General features: G+C 39.2%; 1 protein-coding gene across 3 annotated transcripts in view; it reads right to left on the reverse strand.

The window, feature by feature from the left end:
- Positions 1-902: 902 nt before the first annotated feature.
- Tenm1 (teneurin transmembrane protein 1) overlaps positions 903-24,952 on the reverse strand; it is a 570,621-nt gene continuing 546,571 nt past the window's right edge. For all 3 annotated transcript variants that reach the window (XM_050118835.1, XM_050118834.1, XM_050118833.1), the window contains 5 exons: positions 13,143-13,439; positions 6,562-6,949; positions 4,508-5,728; positions 3,869-4,011; positions 903-1,661 (listed from right to left, as the gene is read on the reverse strand). In XM_050118835.1, coding sequence (XP_049974792.1) covers positions 903-1,661; positions 3,869-4,011; positions 4,508-5,728; positions 6,562-6,949; positions 13,143-13,439 — 2,808 coding nt within the window. The remainder of the gene's footprint in view (positions 1,662-3,868; positions 4,012-4,507; positions 5,729-6,561; positions 6,950-13,142; positions 13,440-24,952) is intronic.

The following is a 24,952-nucleotide window of genomic DNA, read 5'->3' on the forward strand; positions in this document are numbered from 1 at the left end:
AAGCCATTGGATTAGTGTATAAATACTGGATTACTAATGTGAAACTGGATTACTAATGACCAAAGCACACCCTATATATAAATGAGAAATTCCTATCCAGGTTAATAAAAGCTATGTTTACATGACACCAATACAGCTGGGCAAATGGATAAAAAATTGAGTCAAAACAGATTATATGAGAGAGGTCACATCGACCAGCTGCTTTGGTATCATGTACACACAAGCAAAACAGTGGCTCTTCAGCCTGCTTACTGCACCCACAGCAAGGCACAGTAGACCAAAGCCAGCCACCACACGCCAAAACACAGCACAACAACATGGCATTTACTTTTTAACAAGCAAGGAGGAAAAACCAGGGAAGGAGGGAAAACAGTTTCCGACTCCAGGAGATGGTGCTTGAAGACATTTTAGATTTCCTTTTAAGTTTCCTCTAACAGATCTGGACAATGTGAAGGGGCTGGCAGTCTTTTGAGATTAAAGGTTCAGCTACTGTTGCACCACACTTTCAAGTAGCCTGGAAGTCCTGCCAACAGTTAGATGTGAAACTTGGTGTCACACTAGAAATTGAGAGCCTTGGGTTCTTTTCATGTAGTTGAACATATGCATGGCTCAACAAATTGAAAGTGGTGCTTCTGAAAACATTTGTGTTAGCTGTTTGAGTTCAGCTTGTGTTCTTTTGAATACTGCCACACAAGAACTAAAAATCTCTGTCATTTCTTAAAGAGTTTAAACAAACAATATTAAAATACCATCTTCTGTCACATTGAAAGGCAGTTGGATATGTTTTTCCTCCATATTTACACATACAGAGTTCTGATCTAGAAAACCAATACAATAAACCATTTTTTTTTTGTTTTAAAAACAGGCAGTCTTTGGTGACGCAAAGGCAGAGATTTCTTTTGTTACCTCCTGCCTATTTCGCTCTGTCTCATAAAGTGAATATTGTTGGCACTGTCTGAAAGTTCTAAATACTGCTCAACAGACAAGACAAAATACCCATCATACCCTTGCACCCTCCCAGTGCTCAAAAGCTGCTGTTTTTCCCCCTCTGTCCATGCCCGAATCCCTTCTTCCCCTTCCTGTAGCCTCCTCTGCTCCTGAAGCCAGGCCTGGGCCACTGCGCGCTGTCTGGCCATCTCCAACACGTGGTTCTTCTCCTCTTCAACCGTCGTTCCATACCGGATATTGAAGCACAGAGCTCCGTGCTGCAGTTGAATATCTGCAAAACGCCTAGTCCTTCCATTCAACACTGAAGTCATCTGAGACACAGTGACATTGACACCATTCTCCAGAATCCGCCTCCCCCCAGTGTTACCAATGAGCACAAGATCCTCCTCCAGAGACCCGAGCTTAATGAAATAGTGAGTGTCCCTCCCTTCTATGGTAAAATGCAGGTTTTCCAGGTAATGGGCATTGTTGAGAATGGCAGCAAGACGCCTGCTATCTTCATTGGCTACTCCTATAATATCAGCCGTCACTACGCCCTCTTTGATGGCAAATTTTATACCTTTGCCAAAGACAGAAGGGACGGCAGAAAACCTTGGTGTTTTCCCTCCTTCAAGGCACCGCCCATCATTGTACTGAGGAGTCATAGGAAGCTGATCCAAGGAAATGAAATTCCTGAGCTGTTTCTGGAGCTCACACTGAATGCCCAGGATCACCTAGGAGAGAAGGCACAGGGCAAATGTAGCACAAGGTTAGATACCAGAAGGAAGCCTGGTGATTATCGGGAAGAAAAGGCTGGCAAAGGTGATTCTTTCTCTACGTTTTCACTTAGTCATTATTTAAAAGAAAAGCCCACACTGGAATATCTACATCAAAGATTGGGAAAACAGAAGGTAGACAGGTACTGATTTCTCAGCTGTTTTACAGCTTGCTTTAGTTGAGTGTAAGAAAATATGTTCAAACATGGTATCCCACAATCTCAGAGCTACAAGAAACTTTCCGTTTTGGTTTTTCTATTTTCAGCATGTACTTGTGGCTACCGGTTTCTGAAAATTTCCCATTCAACACGAATATATTTTATTTTGGTCAAATTCGTTCCTTACTCCTTACTTCGAGCTTCTTCCAGGTATTTGACCCCACAGTGCACTCCATTCTTTTATATTTGTACACCCTACCAAGTCCAATTAGTCCAGTTATTGTTGCCCATGTGTATGAAGGCATAGGACTATCTACTGTAGTGTGCACAACTCACCACAGACCCTACACTTGAAGACTCCACACTTTGCCCTGGTAGTCATTGAGTGCCTGTAACTTCTCAACTAGTAGTGAGATTTTGTAGCCCTACCCCAACGCTGGAACACTGATTAGATTGATCTAGCATTGGTCTGGTATAGACAACCAGAGCTGTTGAGAGTTTCTGAATGTAACTGCTTGTCATGCCCCTAATAAGCTGTTTCTGCAGCATTTCCTCCAACCTCTGCTTCTTAGGATCTTCATGCCACTTCCTCTGTGATGTTCCCTGTGCCTCAGAGGGAGGGGCATAGAAGGAACTTTATACAGGCTAGCTCGTTCAAAACACAGACCTTACATTCAGCAATCTAACTGACACTAGCGAGGTGACATTACTGCATGCAGAGGGATACATTGTGCACAGTGAGATTGGAAATAGTGTGTAAAGCTTAGTTCCTGCCTTCAGTCACTCACAGCCTTATAAATAGCAGAAAAAACTATAAAAATACGAAAGACATGCTGATCTTTTTATAATTTTTTTCTTACTTGGGCACACTTCAAGCTTGCTAAAAAAGAGGAAAGACTAATAACCCTCCTAGTTTTCTCAATAACTTCTAACATTTTAAAAAATGGCTTTTAGTTATAAACACCACAAATATTACATATGTTTGGTGTGGTACAATGGTCTGTGTAGTCCATCAATTATATTTTAAATAAATGCTGATTGGCCAGTAGCCAGGCAGGAAGTATAGGCGGGACAACCAGATAGGAAGTAGAGGTGGGCCAGTGAGAACAGGAGAATTCTGGGAAGAAGGAAGTTCTAGTCTGCAGTCCTCACCTAGCCACAGAAGAAGCAAGATGTGACCGCCCTGCCAAATAAGGTATTGAGCCCTGTGTCTAACATAGACAAGAATAATGGGCTAATATAAGTTATAAGAGTTATTAAGAAGCTTGAGCTAATGGGCCAATCTTTTTATAACTAACGTAGAACTCTGTGTGATTTCTTTGGAACTTAATGACTGCGGGAACCCGGCAGGACAGAAAACTCAGTCAATATATGTTTATAAAAGACATAACTCTACAATATATATCTACTTAGAACTTCCTTTCCCTTATATTTTTTTACCTAAATATCAAGTTTTCCCACCTGAATTTCCACTTTCTTTTCTTACTTCCTGTTCGTTTCTGTTTATCTCCTCTAGCCTTCATGAAATCATTGGCCTACACATGGTTATTTCAGCATTCATGGTTTTTCAAGATTTTCTCCCCATGAAATGTAGTATCTTTGGTTATTTTGTCTGTATATGGTTTTCTTTATCAAAACCATTTTATTTTCATGTTCATAAGGCATCATCCTTGAAATGATCAGACAGTTTGAAATCTAATGCTCCCATGTCTTAGCATGTAGTTTTTCTCTGTACAGAATCCTTTATTGCTGTTGCTAGCTGATTTCAGAATTTAAGAAGTTACAATCCTCTTTCCTCTTATGTATTTATTGCAGCAGTCATCAAGAAATCTCCTAGTTTTTTCCCTTCTCCCAGCTCCACTTTTCTGATCTTTTCCTTATGGAAGCCTCCTCATAAGTCATTTAAAAATAGCCCCCCAAAGAAATAATCAAAGTATAGAATATAATTTTTATTAGATGTTTTTCTGTTTTTTTTTTTTTTTTTTCTTAGCTAAAATTTGTACTAACCTTTCCAGGGTCCCACTCTTGAGTTTTTGTCTGAAGCTGAAGAAGCTCGTAAGTTAAGTCCAAGTTTTCTAGTTCTGGTTTGGGAAATCCAGGTAGTACATTATGTAACTGGAAACCAAAGAGCTCCAACCAACTGCCAATATCTATGAGATACAAAATTTAAAAGAAAAAAAAAGGCAATCAAAACCATTTCCAAACTTGAGAGATATGCTTCTTCTGTAAATGTTTAGACAGTGGGAAGGTAAAGTAACCATTCGTCCATATTTGATTCACTCAAAAACAATATCCTTTCCCCTTTGTAGGGAAATCTATTGGCCTGTGGGCAATCCCAGGAATTGGCTCAGTTCACTGTAGTGAAACTCATAATATGGTACTGGTTTTAAGATCACATGGATTGTGACACTGGGTTTATTTCTGATTAATTTAATCTTGATTGTTTTATGAGGGTACATTGGCAAGCTTTTAAGGATAAAACATAGAAACAGCTTAAAGGGAAAGAATAATAAAGTAGGATGCAAAAGCACTGTATCTGAAAAAGGTGGCATGAAGGAGTATCTCTACAAAGGCATTGAGATTATGTAATAAGATGGTCAGCACTAAGTTAGTTCAAGTTCAGCTTAATTGTCTTCAACTTAATACCTGTGGTATACTTTGCGACATCTTGAATTTTGCCAACTGGATAGTTATTCTCAAAGGAGTAGAGGTTGAATGGTTTGGGATGAAGGTTCAACTTCTTCCATATGTGATGATTAGGTGTGGTCCATCTGCCAGCAACAACATCATAATCCCTTTGCCCTAGATGCACTAATTTCGTAAGAAAATCATAAAGTCCGCCATGAAAACCGATTATGACTTGAAAGTCAGGGTAAGTATCGTGGTAGATGTCACCATAAGGCGTATACAGAATCTCCTTTATGATCTGACCCCGGCTGCTGAACACAGCTAGTGGAGTGCCTGTATTATCACAGGCTACATAATATTCTTCCCCACTACTTAACTCCATGGCAATAAGGTGACCTTGGAGATCATAATAAAGAGATGTAATCTCTGAGCTTGTGTGGTTGTACAGATGAGTGACTCTTATAGGGTTGGCAAGGTCTGCATAAAAGAATTGGAGATGCTCTCCTAGGCTAGACTTACTGGCAACACGTCGCCCAAGCCCATCATAGTAATACTGTACAGTCCAGCCCGAAACCTTATTGTAGGCTTTCTGCAGCAGACCATTAGAATTATACTCAAATATATCATTTCCTCTCTGTCTCAGAAAACCATCTTCATCCATTTTATACTGAATTTCTCCTAGTCTAGTAATGCGGTCTCGGAGGTCATATCGGAGAGGTGTAAGACGAGCACTATTCCCATGGCTTAAGAGATTGATGTTTCCATTCAGATCATAACTATAACGCCACTGGGTTCTGTCATTCACAGAAACAGTTTGAAGTTGCCCGTCAGCATCATATTCATAGAAGTACCTTGTGATATTGGCATCTACTCCTACCCTTATATCACATATGACCATCCGGCCCATAGTATCATACTGAATAGTCATCCAGTAGGCAATTGCCTTTAGGATCTCATATTGGACTTCAATGACTTGTCCATTGGCATTGAAGATCTTGGTGTGCTTCATTACTGTAGTAGTTATAACCTGATTTAAATCATAGTTAATTACACTGAATTTTCCAAACTGTTCTGTTCTACCAGAAACATCAACATATCGGTATAGATCTATGGGCAAAGGGGTCTCATTGATCACAGCTTGCATGCTGGTGACACGGAAGTTGTTGTAACTGTAGTCAAATCGTGCATTCACAAGACCTTCTTCACTGAATCGGAAAATTTGACGTCCAATAAGAGGTCCTATAAGAACCAAAATAAAAAGAGAAAGGAGCCATCTGATAAACAGGAACAATCACAGGTTTTTTGATTAAGTACTGATACTTTTATATTCAAAATTATATCCTTTTATAAATTTGTCTCTGATGTCTGATGCCTGGGCATATGTGTGTGTGTGTATTTATGTGTGCATTTATATTAGTCACTAGACATTGAAAATATTGTATAACGTAATTACAGAACAATTTAATTATAGGGACTATTGAAGTAATAACCCATCCAGTGGCCCAGAGGGAAAAACTGATATTATGTAAGACTTTCTTGCTATCATCATTGGAAAAATGTGTTTGTTTTATTTAACCTTTTCTACAAAGTCAGCTGGTCAGGTTTTCAGGTTACTTGAATGCTCAACATTCAAGCATTCAAGTAACTGTCTGGCTTTGGACATGTTATGAATCCAAAGGCTGAAATAAATCCTAGAATTCTGACTTTTGTCATCAACTGAGGCTTATAGAGGTTACCCTGGGCTTGAGCTAGTTTCTGACCTTAATGTCTTGTACATAGATCTTTGGGAAGATGCAGGGGTGGATATGAACAAGTACAGGGTTAAGATAAGTACTGAAGTTGCAATTGTTTTGAAAACTGAGAGAGACAGACATACAATATATGCTATTAACGAATCAGCTTTCAGGTAGCTGTAATGTGTTTTAAATTTAGAGTGGAAGACAGTATGAGAAGTAAACAGAAACTTGTTCAGTCAAACACATAGGTTAACATTTCTTTTTATGAATGTGATCATAAAAAATATAAAAGACTATGAATGGCAGTATATAATGCCACCCCCTTTCATAACAAACCTGTTTGCCTGTATCTGATTGTGCAGATAAACCCATCATGCATCAGGTGTATTGTCTTAATCACTCCAGAAGACTCTTCATACGTCAGAGTGACCTGAGTGGTGTCATAGAGAATCTCAGATAGTCTTGCTTGCTTTGTGTACTTGTACAAAACTCTGCGCCCAGTCCCTAGATGCAGAGTCTGTAGCAGTCGGCCATCTCGACTGTAGTCTTGGATCAAAGAAGTGCCGCTGTCTGGCGGAGTGTAGATGTTACGGTAGTAGCCCACTGAAAGCATGGTTTGTAAGCTGTGGCGCACCATGCTAGGCATGGTGACAGACAGTAGACAATCTGATTGGTCATACTCAAAGATGTAACGCCGCTGACTGTGTAAGAGAAGCATCACAGACTGAAACGAGACAAAACCAAAATACTATCATTTATAAAACCAATGTTGAAGAGATTAAAAGAAACACATGCTCATCCATTTAACATAAATTTATTTAGCAATTACTGTGTACCAGGGATTGTGGCAGATCCAGGTGGCTTCAGTAGTAACACAAAAATGGTATTTCCTTTCATGGGATTTGCAGTACCCAAGCAATTATAGTATATAATATGAAATGAGTTAACACAGAGCATATACAAAGTACTTCTGGAAAGTAGAGGTGGAAGAATTATCCCAGACTTGTGAGGCCAGAATAAACTTCTTGGGTCAGAACAGTCGAGATGAGACATAAATGATGACTAGAGCCTAGCCAGGCAAAGACAGGGAAATATATCATGCTGACAGACAGAGGACTTCTTGGCAAAGCCCCTCCTTTGTTAGGAGGAGGCGGAGGATTAAGGAAGCCCATGAAAATGGTCATTTTCCTATAGAATGAAAGGAATTTTGTGGGGCTAGCACATGTGTGGTTTGGGGGTAGTGGCAGCGAATGGTAAAAATGCAGCTGAATCTAGAATGTGCTGTGAGGTTATAGGCATTTGTACTTAAGCCTGTTTGCAATAGCGGAGCCACCGTAAAGCTTGAAGCAAGTGGAAGCACATCCTCGAGGAGGTGGGAGAAACAGTCAGGTTGATATGTGAGAAAGGTCACTGCTACTTCTATGTAGAGATGGATTGGGGGGAGGTAAAGCGTGGATAGGGTGTATCAGGTATTAACTTTGAGCCACCTAAATGTGTTGATTTTATATAGTCCATGTCTTCCTGAAAAAAACGCACATTGAATATTCTTATACATATTTTCAAATATATACTTTAATTCTGCATGTTTCAATCCGATTCATGTTAATATTAAGGGAGTGATGCACTAGAGGTGAAGAATTCTCTGGTTATATACCCCCAACACACAAGAGATTTGTAATTTATGATCACTTATTTGTCATAGTATAATACTTTAAATATAATAAATATAAATATTAATATTGGTTGATATTTTTATCATTTTTAAATAGAAACATAAGCCAGGCCTGATGGTACAGGCCTGTAATCCAGGTTACTCAAGAGGCAGAGGGCAGAAGGGTCACAAAGCTACTTAGAAAGGCTGTCTCAAAATAAGCGCCTTTGAAAAGCTTGAGAATATAGCTCACTGATACATGCCTAACGTGTATGAGGTTGTAAATTGAGTCCCCAGGACCAGAGAATAAGAAAATCAGTATCAATTTATTTAAAAAAACACAAAAGCACTATTTGAGGGAAGATTCTAGTTCACTGTCAGTTAAAATTCATTTTTAAAAGAATTTACTTCATTTGCATATGTGTGGTGCGTGTGCGTTTATGTATGTGGGCATATACATCTGTATATGCACTTGTATGGGCCAGAGAGGAATGTTGGGTATCCTGTTCTCTAACCTTCTGTTTTATTCTTCTGAGAAATTGTCTTTCCACGAATCTGGAGCTGTCCTGGTGGTCAGTAAGCCCCAACAACCCTCCTGTCTCTGTTCCCCGCAGCACTGGAATTACAGGCAAGTGTGAAGCTATGCATGCCTAGCTCTTTATGTGTCTGCTGGGGATTTGAGCTCAAATCCGTATGCCTGTGTAGCAAACAGTTTTATAGACTGTGCTGCATCCTCAGTGCTTTAATTTTTGTCTTTTGATGAAAATAAAATTTATCCACCCCAGGCACTCTAATATAATTCTTTAAGGGAGCTTAACTCTTTTGAGAATTACCTTACCAAACAAACTATTAAGTTCAACTTCTGAACTTGATGTTATGAAAACAATAAGCATCTTTTCATGTTCTACATGAATAGCACACGAATAATTCTGAATCTTAATTACGTAAGCACAGGCAACTTGAATTTTCAAAGTGGCAGAATCATAATGCAATATTATGTGTGTGTTATGCAATGGCACATCCCTCCCATACTTCTGAAAATTATTGATTTTTCAGTTGCATGTCAATGCCATGAAGTCAGTGCCCATTTGTTCATTTAGTCATTGTTTCTTTTCTACCAACGTTATGCCTGGAGATCCTGAAATAGATGCACAAACCCTGTCAAATGGAACCTTTGCAGCTTGCCACATCTTGTAGCTCTATCATTGTGATCTGCGAACCCGCCTGAATAAAAGGCATGCTCCTGTGCAGGCCCGAGGACGTGAAGAGAGGCCCGCTCTCTCCCATCAATGCAAACTCCATAGAACCAGGAGGAATTGTTCCTATGAATGGAACAGCAGGTGGTAGAACATTGATGTGGGTGGGTAGATGCAGTAATTGGTGAAAATACCTTTGTATTATTTCCACTCCGAAAGTCTGATTTTCCAGCTCCATTCCACTCTCTTTTGTCAGTTTTCCAAGAACAGATGACATCTGTCACTTGTGGTGTGGGCCAGGGACAATCACCATATGGCTGCCACACATTATCCTGTACCATCCTGCCTGTTCCAGCCATTGTGCTAGCTTTGCCAAAAATTTACACTGGGTTGTTATTGTACTCTTTTTCCCTGTTTGTTTCCTCTAGTCTATGGCAAACTAGTGCCTGAGTTCTGACCTCTACGGTACTGACTCTGAGTTGCCTCCAAAGCCCCCACCCTCCAAAGTCTGCTTTAAAACTTCCTGCTAATGATAAAACAAAAAATGGAAGACATGATTAGCAATCCCCTGAATGCAATTGTTTTGTTGTCACAATACCGTTTAGCTCTATTTGGCTGCTTTTTCCACTTTGGATTGGTATTATTATCAGTTTGTTCCAAAACAATGCTTGTGAGTCTATCCAATGTCCACTGTGCTACTGCCGGATAAAAAGCCATTTCTTATTAGTCCGAATAATAGAGTGGGAGGAGTTTGCTTTTTAATGGATTATTATGCCGCAAAAGAAACCTTTGTGAAGGAAAATAAAGGAGAGCAATCATGACTGTAAACTTATTTGAAAAAGACTAGAAATGAAAGTAGAAATTTGAAAAGGTATAGTATTCACAAAACCACCAGATGGCAGTGTGGGGCTACTTGGGAAGGCAAGCCCAAGACTGCTCTGTCTCTGCAGTGAGGCGTTGAAAACAACCCCGAATAGGCAATTTTGTGTACATGTGCAAAACTAAACCATCTTATTAAATGATTATAAAATATATTTAAGTGCATTTTAAAAATGGAGCTTGTAAGAATGATTTTTAGGAAATTGAAAGATTTACATTAGATATAATACAAACTTAGCTGCACCGGTCTTCAAAATATAATTAACTTAGAGAAGTGTCATAAATCTAGGGAGAAAATTAATGACTACATGAAGAAAAACTAAGAAATAATAATTGATTTTCTTAATAGCGAAGAGACTATTTAAGCAACCACAATCCTTAGCCAAACAATTATTTTTCTCCTAATGAGTACAAAGCATTGTTCACAAAATGATGTTTTTTAACTTTCACCTACTCTCGAGAAAGTCAAACGATTTTTTACAACATTATTTCATGCTAAGGTAAAAAAGTATGATTCTGATTTTCAATAAATCATGGTGTCAGCATGGCAAGAGACCTTGCAGACATAATGCCAGAGTATTTGGGAGTAAAAAAAAAAAAGAGATTTTAAATTTTGATCATTCTTACTACGTACTACAAGAAGTAATACCTTCATCCCTGCCCTTCTCCTGTCTCCTTGAACGAATGTGGTAACAAAGTCCATGTTAAACTACAGGATTAGAAAGACCAAGAGGAGCCCCAGAACAGAAAGCTCCTGAAAAAGTATATAAAATCCAACCATCTTTCTTTAGTTTCCTTTGAATAAAAAAAAAATTTCAGATTCTTTTCTTTTATTCCTTTCCTCTTTTCCTTTTGTTTGTCCCTATTTTGATTTACCATCAAGTTGAAGCAAGCCCTAGCTATTTTCAATTATCTATCTTTGTGCTTTGTATTACATTATTTCGTTTAAGCCGTGCATTTATTCAGGTGAATTAGTTGCTTATCACTGGTGATAATAATATACTAAAATCAATTTCAGTATGAATTAGGAAATTAAGGCAAGAATATGGATGATACTAGAAATCTTATGAACACAGCCATTTTGTAAGTAAGAAAGCATTTCATAATTATGTATTTTGTAGGTTTGGACTTGTGTACACTATAATTGCTTAAACAAGTGGTGAGCCTTTTATTTAAAGAATAAATTACACATGAAAAAAAGACACAATAACTAAAAGGCCAAATGACTTGACTTGTTTCACTGGTCAGTAAACAATTGGAAATCATTGAAATTTCTCTTAACATTATTCTAGATGAGGAACACATCCGCGTTTTCTGCTCCCTTTTTGCATATTTCTGAGAAAGGGTCACACAGGGGCCTCGAACTTGTGAAGGCCTTGGGTTCTACCTCGTTAAGGCTGGGAATATAGGGACATACTTCCATGCTGCGCTTTTCTGTTGTTTCGCTTGACGGAACCATTGCCCACTAAATATTTTACCTTATAGAAAGAGAACTGATATGAAGTTTGTTTTGTGTGATTCCAGAAGGAAATTGGATGAAATAAACAGTTACTTTGAGAAAGAGAGACCATATCTCCGCACTGCTATCAGAGAAAACTGCACGTGGGACGGAATTTTAAGTTTTCAATAGATGTTTTTCTTATTATATAAACAGCATCACAGGAAGAGTCTTAGGAGGCGTAGATGATACTGTCTTCAGGCAATTTGCTCATTCTGGTCCTGGTGAGGCAATAAGCCCCTGGGTGCCCTAAGGACTACTGGCTACCTCTCAAGTCACATGGAGGAGCTTGCAAGGAGAACTGTTGAGTCAGGGGCATCATATTTTAATATGCAGGTCTTAAAATACATATCTCTTAAAATGTACATATGTAGCAAATTTAACAATAAATGATGCCTTATCAAATGTTTTGAATATGTATAGATGCTACCAAATATTTGGATTCCATTAATGTTTGATTGCTTTAGACACTGTAGACTTTAGCCACAGGATTTTCCAAGTCATTCTTTGTTGAGATTCAAAAGAAGAAAGATTTGCTCTGTGAGACACAGATTTCCCCTGTGTAGGATACAGATTACACATCCTGAAAGCTTTCCCAGAAGGGAAGGATGGACCCAGGGAGTATAGAAAAGGCAGAGGACTATCACCTCTTCCTTATGCTCCTAAGCAAACTTTGCTTTGTCCTGACATGGGGAGTTCTTCAGCAACTGACTCTGGGATGTAGTCCACTAACTGGACGATGACATGGAGCCACAGGTGCCAGCGCCTTTTGAGAACCAAACTTTGGGGTTATATCAGAAGCTCACAGATTGTCCTCTTTCTGCCACGTGCGCCATAAGCTCTCGTGATACTTCTAAGAGATCCTGTGGGTAATCTTGCAATTGGTTGCCTTTGAATTTTCCTGGGGGAAAATAGCCTTTACTTTTCCTAGGAATGAATTCAGGAATGATAAATTCAGTTGAAATGACTGAATCCGGAGGAAAAGACTTCCTATCTCAGGAGGAGATCAGAGATGGCAATGGCAGATGAAGGTTAATTGTTCTTATTGTCTACTGGTAATGATCTGAGGAGAAACTATTCTGCTGTGTAGGGGCTAGTGTTTCACCAGTGTTTCGTGTGGTGGGATTATAATCCTTTTTCTTCCAGACAGAGGGCACAAGCTCCCATTATTGATGCTGTTGAAGGCTTAGCACACAAAAGACTATTACCAATTAGTACTCTCTGCCACTGCTCCCTCAGGCTAATGACTTTTGAGAATTAGCCCTCAAATGTGTACAACAAAACTTTCACTGGCTACACACTCACACACATAAAAGGAATTTCTTATTTGTTGGGTAAGAGGCCTTTTACCAGAGCAGAGATACATTAACACAGAGTGCTGGAATTTACTAGCTATTTTCTCTCAGTATGAGCTTTCATAATAATACAGATACCTTTTCAGTGGAATGAACAAATATGTTCAAATGAGGAGAAAGCTAAGCCATTATCCTGACGTCAGTTTGAAAAAGTACTTGGCAGAGGGTGGGGATGGGGATGTTTTCAGTTGAAAAACAGCCCATCCTTACAGGCTCACAGTGGATTTTTGTTATTGATACAATGAGAACACAGACTTTCCTCCTGAAAAGGTGCTCATAAAATTGGGTACTTAGGGCCGCCTTCAATATTCTTATTCATTTCCCTTCCACATACTTACTTTCTCTAAGTAGGTATAGCTCCAAATTTTTCCATCAGCCCAAGTTCTTGAGATTATTTTTCCACTCTGATCATATTCCATCTTTTCGTTCCAGGTTCCTCTTTGAATAAATGTGACCAATCCCGAAGGTGAATATGTGATGTTCACTTCATTATATCTGCTTACAGGAGACCACAGAATAGGTCTACCAGCTTGATCATAAAGAATTCGAAGGGTAAATTTTCGATGGTCGTCATAGATCTTTCCCGTGCGGGTCATATGATCAAAATCTATGGAGAGTAGATTTCTATTATGGGCCTACAAAAAAAAAAGATGAAATACAGTTTATGTACTGCCTTGATTCTTAATCCAGTGCATCGAGAATCATGAAGCTTTTCTGAGTTCTGGGGTGATGGAAACCCCCCACCTCTGACTCTGAATTGTTTCATATTCCTCATTCTCACCAGCATGTACCAGCTATGGAAGGACAACGCTATGTTTTATCTCCTGGGAAAGTGCCTGATAATGATAAACTCTTGACTTTCATCATATGGCTGAGGACTGTTTTGCTCCAACTAGAGACTCAAGTGAGCCACTACAGTTTTCAATAACGACAGGATCTATTTTCTATGAGTTAGAATGGGGTTTCCTGGGTTGGTTACTTTGTAATGAATCCAGTGGCTTGAAAGTTTGGAGTTACAATTCAACAAAAAAGAATACAATGAGGTCCATTCCATTTATGAAGGATTTACTGCTTTAGATTGCCCTGTATATCAGGACTCAGTAAACTTTACATCATAATGGAAATCAGAGTATCTAGTGAGGGAACCACACACAACCACATTTTCACGTGAGGCTGGCAGGTAAACATGGTGGCGTTGATAGCAAGTGTAATGCCACTTTCTGGTTAAAGAAAGAAGATAAATTTGACTTCAAGTTCAAAAACAACTTCAGTTTGCCTTAATTCGGGCCACAGGCTAGTATTCTCTGCAAGCACCTTGAAACCTTACAGTTGACTAGAGTGAACTCCATTCAAGGGACCCTGGCTACGAGTTTATCAATGACAACACTCAGTGATGCCTGGCTTCGATGAAATCCAGCTAGGTCCAACTGAGTGATCCAGGCAATGAAATGGCTTACTAAGACAATTAAAGTTAAGCAAAACCATTTGGTGGCTTTTCAAAGCAACCAGACGAGTGACCCACATTTCCAGTTTTCATCTAGGAATGTCCGTGCTTGGCAGACCCGTCATAACTTCTGCTATGACTTCCTGATTGTGGCACAATCATTCAGAAAGCACAGCACTGAAACTTATGTTGTGAGTGTTCCCAAAGAAAGTGTTCTTGGTTTTAATCATTAAGAGAGTTGAGTTCATGAAGAAAACAGAACTCTCAAAGAAAGGTGGGTAGAACTTGGGGAAAGAACTTTTTTCTTTTTCTTTTTTTTTAAAAAAAGACTTAATTTTAGTTAGTTTGTGTGATTAACTTTGAGTTTTTGTAGGTGTTTCCCCTCATTATAAAGATAACATTATTTTGAATTAATTTAACACATGAAATTGAAAAACGGATGAGCCATATGTACTCGTCACCCAATTTTCATAGGTAATGCTGTGATTTGGGCAGAGAAGGTCCTAGTGTATCTGGAAGAATTGAAGGTAAGAACAAGAAAGGAAAGAGTTTGCGAAGTATTGAAAAGAATGAACCAATTAGTTACTGGTCTGCATACCAGGCATTGTTTCCCACCTGATTCTTAATTTTAGTATCTGTGAAATGGGAGGAATATTATCACTTTATATAGCAGGGTTTTGCTAAAAATATAAGTGACTTCACATATACAGGCTCTTAGGAAACTGTAGAACAACAGTAATCACTATTTTAAAAATACATAATACAATGATCACTTCTCTTACTCTAATTAGGCCCGTGAATAGGCTCATGTATCAAATGACAAGGTAGTTTCAGCTTGGTGTAAAACATTTATATGGGCAAGAATTGTCAGCGTGATCCCAATACAGGTTGTTAAATTTCTGGTTAATGAGATATGAGCAAAAAATAAAAGTAAAACAACAAAAATCTACATTAGAGTTTGATTCTATTAAATACAATCACACTAAACTAATCCATTTGTTCATTCAACTAAACTTTGCTAAATTTTAAAACCTTTTGTTTAGATTTCTATACTCTCTGTTTATGAATGTGAACTACATGAGTGCCTGAGAGTTGTAAATGCCTGTGAGCCACCCTATGAGTGCTGAGAATTGATCTCAGGTTCTCGGCAAGAGGAATAAATGTTCTTAACCTTTGAGCCATCTCTCCAGTCCTATGTTAACATTTAACTTTGGTCAAGAATTTCTTTACGTGAAATTTATGAACTATGCCCCTACAAAAATTTTATAAGCAGATACATAAACACTGCGATATAATCTTAGTTGGTTACCACACCCCCTTGAAACCCAAAAATGAAACTTTTATAGTATCTCAAGAATAAAGGTTTCAACATCAGATAGAGTTTTTATCTCAGTAGCCTAAATGACTACCAAGTGCCCATTCTTATATCAGAATCGTGTCTTTCTTTTCTAAGTAACTTGATATTTTGTTTCTCAAAAATTATCAGCTCCATCCATATTTTCTGAGTATAAAGGGATAATTTATTTTCAAAGTTTCCCTACATTGGAAAATATAGAAATGTGTAGGGAACATCATGATCTGACAGTTTCTATTAATACTTTACTCTGTTTCCTCCCATTATCTTTCTCTGGGGGTACAATTTTCATACATTTAAATACATATAACTAGCATGACAGTTAGCATTGTGTTCTCCTTTTTCATCTAATATTTTATTTCTATAATTCCAGTCTTAACATGTATTCGTGGAATATGGCTTTTAATGGTTGTATAATATTTTACTACATAATAAATACTTGTTTTCATTCTCCCATAGTTGGAAATTAGCATTCTTGTTTCCATTTTTTCTTGTACCTTATGATTTGTTGAACATTTTTGTAAATGAATATTTCTACAACATATATCTTTATAAGCAAAATTTTTGTAATAAATGACTCCAGATAAAATACTCCAGGTGTGATTTGAGAGATTACTGAATTATGCACAAGATAGCAAAAAATTCATATGACTTGGTTCATAGAGCCAATCTCATCCTGTCCTTAGGAACATTGGTAGTGAGATTTTCCAAATAGGAGAGTGAGAGAACAGTACTTTATTGTCAAATTTGCATTTATTCAGTTGGTAATGAGCATGAGGTTGAACTTTTTTTAAAAAAAATTATTGACCACTTGTGTGTCTTCCATGGATCATCTGTTCATATTTGCCAAATTTTCTACCAGAACGTGGAAGTTGGTCTTTGAAAACATGCTTTGGTCTCAGTTTCATAATCTCTTGGTCAAGGCTAATAATATTTGCCCTTAATTTTGAACTTCTGCAAAAAGGATCCAAACATTACATGCTGTGAATTCTATCAGAAGACCAAATTGTTTTGTAATACTTAAATTATTTTGTAAAAGTCCTCTTTGTTTTTGAGAGTAGGTATAACTCAACTACCATAGGGACAGATTTGGGACTTAAGAGTTTTTTAAACTGTCTGTAGTAAATGTGCACAGTGTTGTATTGCAAAAATATACACTAACCTGCCGGGTTCATCTAAAAGCACATAGTTCCTGTCTTGTGATACTCAGGGCTTGGAAGCTTGTAGGAAACCAGGTGTTCTTTCTTCAACTACCTTTCCTGTGGTTTTATAGTCACATATCTTCAACTGTAATACCATTTATTTACAACAGCTGCACAATCCCCACGGACTCTCAGAGATAGCCATAACTATTACAATTTATGTTATAATGATAGTTAAAGAGCCAAAGTAGCAAGCGATTTTCAGTTCAAGCAAATTTGTGGTTTTATTTGTTTGAGGGATGAAGCTTACTACTCAAGAATACATTTCTTAATCAAGTCATTATGATGCCACGAGTAATGACCTGTGTTGAAAATACACTATGAAGGCAATCAGAGGAGGACTCTGCCTAATGCTTTTCTCTGCCTGCCAGGATTTCTGTAGCCGTGTCGCTCTGTTTCAGAGTAATGCACCCTGATATTCCAGTCAGTGCTGCAATAGCAATGCTTCTGAAACTCTAGTTTCAAAGTTGGGCTTGGAAGTTAAAATAAAATTCAGCAGGCGCTGAAAGGGATGAAGAAATAAAATGTGCCATAGGTTTCCCTACTCATTCTCGGTGGGAACCACACAGAAGGGAGCTGCAAGGTAATTGCTTTCAGGTGAGCCTTCTTTAACCTCTGGCCAGGGTACCTATGTGCTGCCAGCCTCTAAAGTGGGCATCAGAACTAGGCTGACTGCCACTGACTGCTCTGCTCGGGTCATGGGTAAGGTTGGAACAATCCATATTCATACACATGCTTGCTCTTCTCTATGACAACAGGTCTTGAGCCAAGCGTGGGCCAACAATTCTTATTTCTATTGTATTTCCAAACAATCTATAGTGATCCCTCTCTTGGAAAAGAGGGTGTGAGAATCGTCCCAAGTTATAAAGGACACCTTTTGGACAGCTGTACACTGGGTGAGACCTTTGAATTTGGTCACTGCTGCACAGTATTTTGCAGAAAGAAAGATGGGCTTGCTGATTTTTTTTAGATAGCGGAAGATGTGCATATGCTGTATGCACCCTCTGGTTTCCATACAGACTTTCTTTTCCCAACTGTACTAAGGAGAGGGGCTTGCTTTTTGTTTACAGTTGAGCCAGAGAGGAAAGGGAGAGTGCACTCTGGTGAGCAGAACCCAAAGTGTCTAGCAAGGGTATGGGGTGTGTTGAATGGCAAGAGGAGGGGACTTCAGAGGCAACTGTCTTTTAGCTCTACTTTCTGACTTTTCTTAAGAGTTTGGGTTTTAATTAGTTAAGAGATAACCTTCCCTCCACTCTTCATATGTAACTGCTTTCAGATAGTAGGATAATGCTATATTAGATTGATCTGTGGACAACTGGAGATATTTAACAGCTGTGCTCTACACAAAAGGAAATCTATGCTTTAACTCACCACACACACACACACACACACACACACACACACACACACACACACCAGAGCTACAATCATGACAGTTTATTTTTCTTTCCTCTACAAGGAAGAGAAGACTGTCAAGGAGACTAACATTTCAGGTCATAATACAACCTAATTACCTGTTAAATTTTGCTGAAGGCAGAAGGTGAATAAGAGACAGGCCAAACAGCAGAGCCGCTTGGAAGGTGTACCGCATTGCATTTTTATAAAGTCACAGGAATGCGTAGAAAATTCACAGCTGATTTTAAAGTAGCACACACTCTTCTACTCTCGCTAGTTTTAAGGTAATTAGTATTGGACTTTTAAAGATCAATCAGTGCATTAATTCAACAGATTTTATGTTCTACTGATATCTCCAGTTTAACAATCAAAAGGTTACTCAGGTCTGCCTTCATTTTAGAGTTGTCTATAAATGGAAACAGCACATTTTCAGCATTAGCACTAGCCCGGGATAGCCATTTACAATTCCCCTTTTCTTTGTCCCCTTTTTCATTTTTATTCCCAAGATACTCTCTATGTCTTGTCAATCCACAAAATTTTAGTGCTCGAAGAGAACTTAGGAGATGCTCAGATGTATGGAGCCAGCCTTCCTGGCTTCAAATCCTGACACTACCATTTAGTAATCACGCAACCTCCGTTTCTTATCTGTAAAATAGAAATAACTAAAACCCCACCTGATGAAATTTTATGAAAGGTGAGTTAGTTAATATATGGTGATATACCTAGAGAGGCCCCCACAAATGCTGCTGTCATTATGGTTAGTGGTAATATTACTACTACTAAAAGAGACTGCACAGTGCATATATGCCTCATTTGGGGATAGGAAATTGCCAAATCACAGCATACCAGTTCTTTCTCGCAATCTTTTTTTATTCTTCTCACCTGAACTTGAGCATATCATTTAGCCTTTTGCTCTGTATTAACTTGTTCCTATTTAAGGACTTTCTTGTTGATTAGTTCATCTGTGTAGTCTAACACATTTTAAAAATTAAAGCAACTTATTAATGCTTATGCGTAGGTGAAGTCATATATGAAACAATGCTTTCATCCTATTTATTTTAGTATAGCATTTTTTTAAGACCAAAAAGCAGAAGTTTTTATGATTTGAAGATTCCAAGAAATTCCTCATTCCCAAACACCCATCAGTCTTTGTGTCTGAAATTTCCTGTCTTCAGGTTACTCTTTGGAGCTGGGGGACAGAAACCCAGAAGACTGCAGGTACATTTTTAAAGTAGGTTAATATATCTCTAAGCAGCTCCTTATATAACTTTTCACAAAATGAATGTCTTCACCAAACCTGGTGAGAAGGAAGTTAAAACAGTGAGAAATGAGAACACCAACCCTACAGCTATGGCTCTGTCAGGCCGTTTCTGAGGACAGAAGTAAATTCTACTAGGCTTTGGGCTTAGTCTCCAATTCTCTACTGTTTGCCAGCTTGGAAATCAGTGTTTCAGCAAGAGTTTTCTCCACTTTAAAATTTTAGACCACATATGAATACCCACATGTTGAATAAAAAAACCCACATTTTGGAGGCTATGGGGTCGTAAATTGCCTACTGCAAAAGAATGAGGACCTGAGTTCGATCCCTAGCACCCGTGTAAAAGCAGTGTGCATTTACAATCTTAGGGCTGGGGCAATGGAGACAAGAAGTTCCCTTCTGCTGCCTGTCTAGCAAGCCTAGCCAAACTGGCGAGCTCTGGGTTCCATTGAGAGACTGTCTCAAAAACCAAGGTAGATGACTTGACTTCTGAGAATAACAAATAACACCAGAGGCTGATCTGTTGATCTCTCATCTCCACATACACGTACACATGCACAATACACACCACACACACACACACACACACACCATCTGCCCTTTTCAGTTATCTTTAAACAGAGGAAACATCTCCTGAGAGGGTGTTAGGCTTTGCTTCATTTTGCTTGTCAATATATAATCATTCTATTGGATTTTATAAGTTTGGTTTTATATCCTGTTTCCAGAAAATAAAGAAAGAAAATAAAGGAGGCTGTAGTTCCAGAACTTTGCTGCTCACTCTATGAAATCTTATAAAGAACTCTCAGATCCAATGCTGGGAGAAGTCTCATATGACATGATTATTCACAGACACAGCTAGGTGCAATCTGGTTGTAGCTCCTAAAGCAGTTTGCTTTGGTGAATGTTCAGTTCGTTGGCAATTGGCTCCATTGTTATCTGTCCACTAATTCCGCTATTGTCCAGGGAAATGTATTTCTGGGGACAGATTGATACAGCAGATGAGAAGAAACATGGGTTGGATGCAAAAGCACTTTATGAGGAGGATGATTCAGACACAACTCACGTTTGGGGAAATAGACTTTTTTAAATACATGAAATTTCAGGATATTAATGTGATTTCTTTCCCTTAGTGGTACCCGTGAAGGATGGCAATGCTAATAGATCTCTGGCCTGGGCAGGCTGCACATGATATCATGTTTCCCAACACTTTGCTTCCCTCACCTTGACTTTGTGTGCATGAAAAAAAAAAATCCCCATTGATCATTGGAGGAAAAGAATTCTTGTTTTCATCTTTTAAAAAGAGTGTGTTTCTCCTGATTTTCTTTCCAGCTAGAAAGTCTGGGACTATGATGAGTAGGGTTTGGAACATGTGATGTTCATCATTTTACCAAATGGACCTTTAAATGAAGCTGTCACTTTGTGCCTGGGCAATTAGTGTTTTATGAGCTGCTACCCAAGCACATTTACAAATTATGAGAGTGACTTTTCAGAGGTGTCCCATTGCTCACAGCATGGCAAGGGTTTCTATGTCCTGTGACTTTGTGAAGTGCAATCTCCACCTCTCTTGTAATCCTACCTGTTCATGTTCTGGAGCAGCAGCTTCGGCTGGAGAAACAAATGATTCAGTTGTGACATTCTGGTACCTGAGAGCACCAGGGACCCCTGTTCTTTACAGGTATACTTACAAATGGGTCACTGCATATTTAGTTAGAAAAAGAGGACATTGTCATCAGCTGGCCCCTTGCAAACCTATCAGAAGTGAAGGGTTACTATGGCTGAACTAAATATCAGCGGGTGCCGGGCACTGGTGGTGCACGCCTTTAATCCTAGCACTCGGGAGACAGAGGCAGGCAGATCTCTGTGAGTTCGAGGTCAGCCTGTTCTATAGAGGAGTTCCAGGACTGGCTCCATAGCTACTGAGAAACCCTGTCTCAAACAAAACAAAACAAAATAGAAGAATATCAGTGGGCAAAGAGTGTTTGCTTCTACACCTGTCTTTTGGGATGGCGTTCATCCTACTAGGTATTCCATTTCATGTCTGACCTGGGCAAACCAAGGAAGCATCACAGCAAGTCCTGTGAATGGGGAGGGCAGGATTAACCAGATAAACAGCTTTTCTCCTCCTTTTGTCTCCTTCATGCTCTCTTTGCCTGGAGGCCAGCCAGTTGTCCTGAACCACCCACACTTGCCAGTACATTAGAGTCGATTATTTGTCTCCTTTTGTCAGCATTGAAATGAGGAGTCAGGCTCTGCCAAGGTGGCTGGACTGAGTGGGGCGATGATTTATAGATTAATTATTTTAAGGACCAAGGCAGCATGGCATGACGCAGTGGAAATAGTGCCATACCAGGGGAAGACCTGCGTTTTAGCTCTAGATCTGAGCCTTAATAGCTATTTGACTTTGGGCAAATCACTTGACCTCTCTGGGCCTTGGTGTCTTTATCTGTAAATTGGGAATAACTACAATTGATGGCTGTGGTGGTCAAATGAAATTCTGGCTGTGAAAGCATTTTGTTAACTGCGAGGCACTAAATCTATGTAAAAGACTGTTATTAGATTTCTAGGGACCTGCACAGTCACATCACCTAGCCAATAAGGGCCCAATCCTTCATTTCCAAGACCTCAGGGAGTACATTAGAAGTTACATAGGGAAAAAGGCCTGGAATTTGTTGGACTCCCAATCCAGTCTTCAAATCCATTTAACTCTACCACAGGATAGAATGTGGCTCAGTTTATGATTAGCATTCACTGAACCTTAAGTGTTTTATAATATTAGTTTTTCAAAAGTAAGAAAATATTGGGGTATAAGGTATAAATTACAGTTGATATTTTCTTTCTATTATCTGAATGTGGTGGAGAGAACAAAGAATGGGTCATCTTAGAAAATCCCAAGGTCACATAGTAGAGAATGGGTTATCCTAAAGAATAAAAAAAATCCCGAAATTACACTTTCTCTGATTTGGTTCATAATATTTTATTGAGCCCATAAGTTGGGAGAGGAACTAAAAGCTCAATTTTTCTATGATCAATCATTAATATGATAAGCCATTTGTAGAGAATTCTTACCTTATTATAGCACTACATTTTCATTTTACATCATAAAAATAAGCTGGTGGGTAGCCCATGCCTTTAATTGCAGTACTCAGGTTGAGGTGGGGGAATCATGAGTTTGAAGCCCTGCCTGGGATACAGGAAGGGACCCTGTCTCAAAAACAAATGCAAAAACACCAAACCACCACTATCATTGCCACTGCTGCTGCAATTAAACAACATTTTTAAACAAGTCATCAAATTGGCTATCCACCAATCTTATTACAGGAGGTGGCCAGTTCAGGCACACTCTCCACTACGGTTAGGAGGCTTAGTTGGGCTCAGCCTTGTGGATTCCTGGGAATTTTCCTAGCGCCAAGTTTCTCCCTAATCCCATAATTGTTCCCTCTATCAAGATATCTTTCATTGCTCTCCCGCTCTGTCCCTCCCTCAACTCAACCACCCAGTTCCCTTCTGCTCCCCTCCCCCTCCCCTATTCCCGTCTCTTTGCCACTACCCCCCTCACAACCTCAGTTTACTCAGAAGATCTCGTCTATTTCTTCTTCCCAGGGCAATCCATGTGCCTCTCTTAGGGTCCTCCTTGTTACCTAGCTTCTCTGGAGCTGTGGGTTATAGTCTGGTTATCCTTTGCTTTACATCTAGTATCCACTTATGGATGAGTACATACTGTGTTTGTCTTTCTGGGTCTGGGTTACCTCACTCAGGATGAATTTTTTTTCGGAAATAAGTAATTCTTTTTTTAATATAATTTTTTATTAAAAATAATTTCCGCCTCAGGATGAATTTTTTTCTAGTTCCATTTATTTGCCTTCAAATTTCATGATGTCATTGCTTTTTACAGCTGCGTAGTACTCCATTGTGTAAATGATTCCCTAACTGTCATCATAGAACGTTCATCCAGTTGATGGAAGCAGATGCACAGTTCCACAGCCAAGCACCAGGCTAAGCTCTGGGAGTCCAGTTACAGAGAGGGAGGAGGGATTATATGAGCAAGGGGGAACTGAGCTCCTGGGAGCTCAGGAACTCTAGACCAACAGCTAGGGAGCCTGCCTGGGACCAAACTAGGCCCTCTGCATGAGGGATAGTTGTGTAGCTTGGTCTGTTGGACCAGGATCTATCCTGATACAAGAGTTTAATTTTTGAACCCCATTCCCTATGGTGGGATGCCTGGCTCAGTCTTGATGCAGAGGGGAGGGGCTTGGTTCTGTCTCAACTTAATATACCCGGCTTTGCTGACTCCCCACAGGAGGCCTTACCCTTTCATGGAGTGGATGGGGAATGGGTTGGCAAGAGGTGGGAGCAACTGGAGGAGGGGAGGGAGGGGGAATTATGGTTAGTCTGTAAAATGGAAACAAAATTTAAAATAAAAAATTAAAAAGAAAAAAACTGGGTATCAAGGCAAGTCATCTGATTGCCCCATTTCTTGAATAACTCAGACATAAATGCTGACTTTTATACAGATTTAGAACTTTGAGTATTTAGACTGGATTCACTTATCAATTCAGTGGCTTAGCTGGCAAATGTTCTATTACAGGCTGATCAATAGAATTGAAACATACAAATTGACTTGTTCATCTAAATAGCTTCAGTAGCTATTATTAAAAAGACAAAACAACAACAACAAAACCCCAAACTGCTAAAGACGGTTTCTATGTGCCATCAGCAGAGCTGACTAAAAAGCAAGCACACTTGTAGATTTTTTTCCTGCACCAAGCCATATGACTGGTTGGTTTGCCTGCTTCACTCTGCAGCTCGATGGTTGGGGGTTGTTTCTACAGTATTCAATTTGCCAGAGTTCTTTTACAGTGACTGAAGAGAATGCAGGTGTTCTCTGTACCCTGGGTGGGATTCGGTTGCTTTGAGGCTTGACCTCAATAACGAATACTTCCTGCCGATTGGCAGTTGTCCTGATGCTGACACTGAAGGCTACCGTCTTTGGAAATCTGGTCACGTCATTGTAACATTGGTAACATTAAAGAAAGGACATGCAAAGAGGCTGCTATGGTGTTTGCAGCCTTTCTATGCTTCCTGGCAGGTCTTGGTTTTACTGTTAAGGAACTGTGTGTTTGGGAAAGACTGGAAAACCCCCAAAGCTTTCAGTTCCCTCAGACAAGATTGAGTCCTCCAGCTCAGTCGCACTTCCAGTTCTTTGCTCCTATGGCTCTAATGATGTATTTATGACAGCGAAATAATTCGTGGACTTTGCCTTCCCATCTTGCCTATGTCTAAATGGTGCCTTATGTCTCACATCCTTCTCTCTCTCTACCCAAAAATTGGAAATCTGGCTTAACTTGAGGATTCTAATGAGCATCTCCAGGGCAGGCTGCGATGGGTACCGAAGGGCTTCTTGACTTACCATATTTCTCCAGCCAGACTTTTTTGGTGCCTGAAATTGCTACTATTAGAGCACTTTAGCTGGCTAATGACAAAGAAATCTGCTATTA

Source organism: Alexandromys fortis, unplaced genomic scaffold, assembly GCF_014885135.2.
Source record: "Alexandromys fortis isolate MF-2015 unplaced genomic scaffold, M_Fortis_MF-2015_v1.1 scaffold_114, whole genome shotgun sequence".
In the NCBI taxonomy this organism is placed as follows: Eukaryota; Metazoa; Chordata; class Mammalia; order Rodentia; family Cricetidae; genus Alexandromys; species Alexandromys fortis.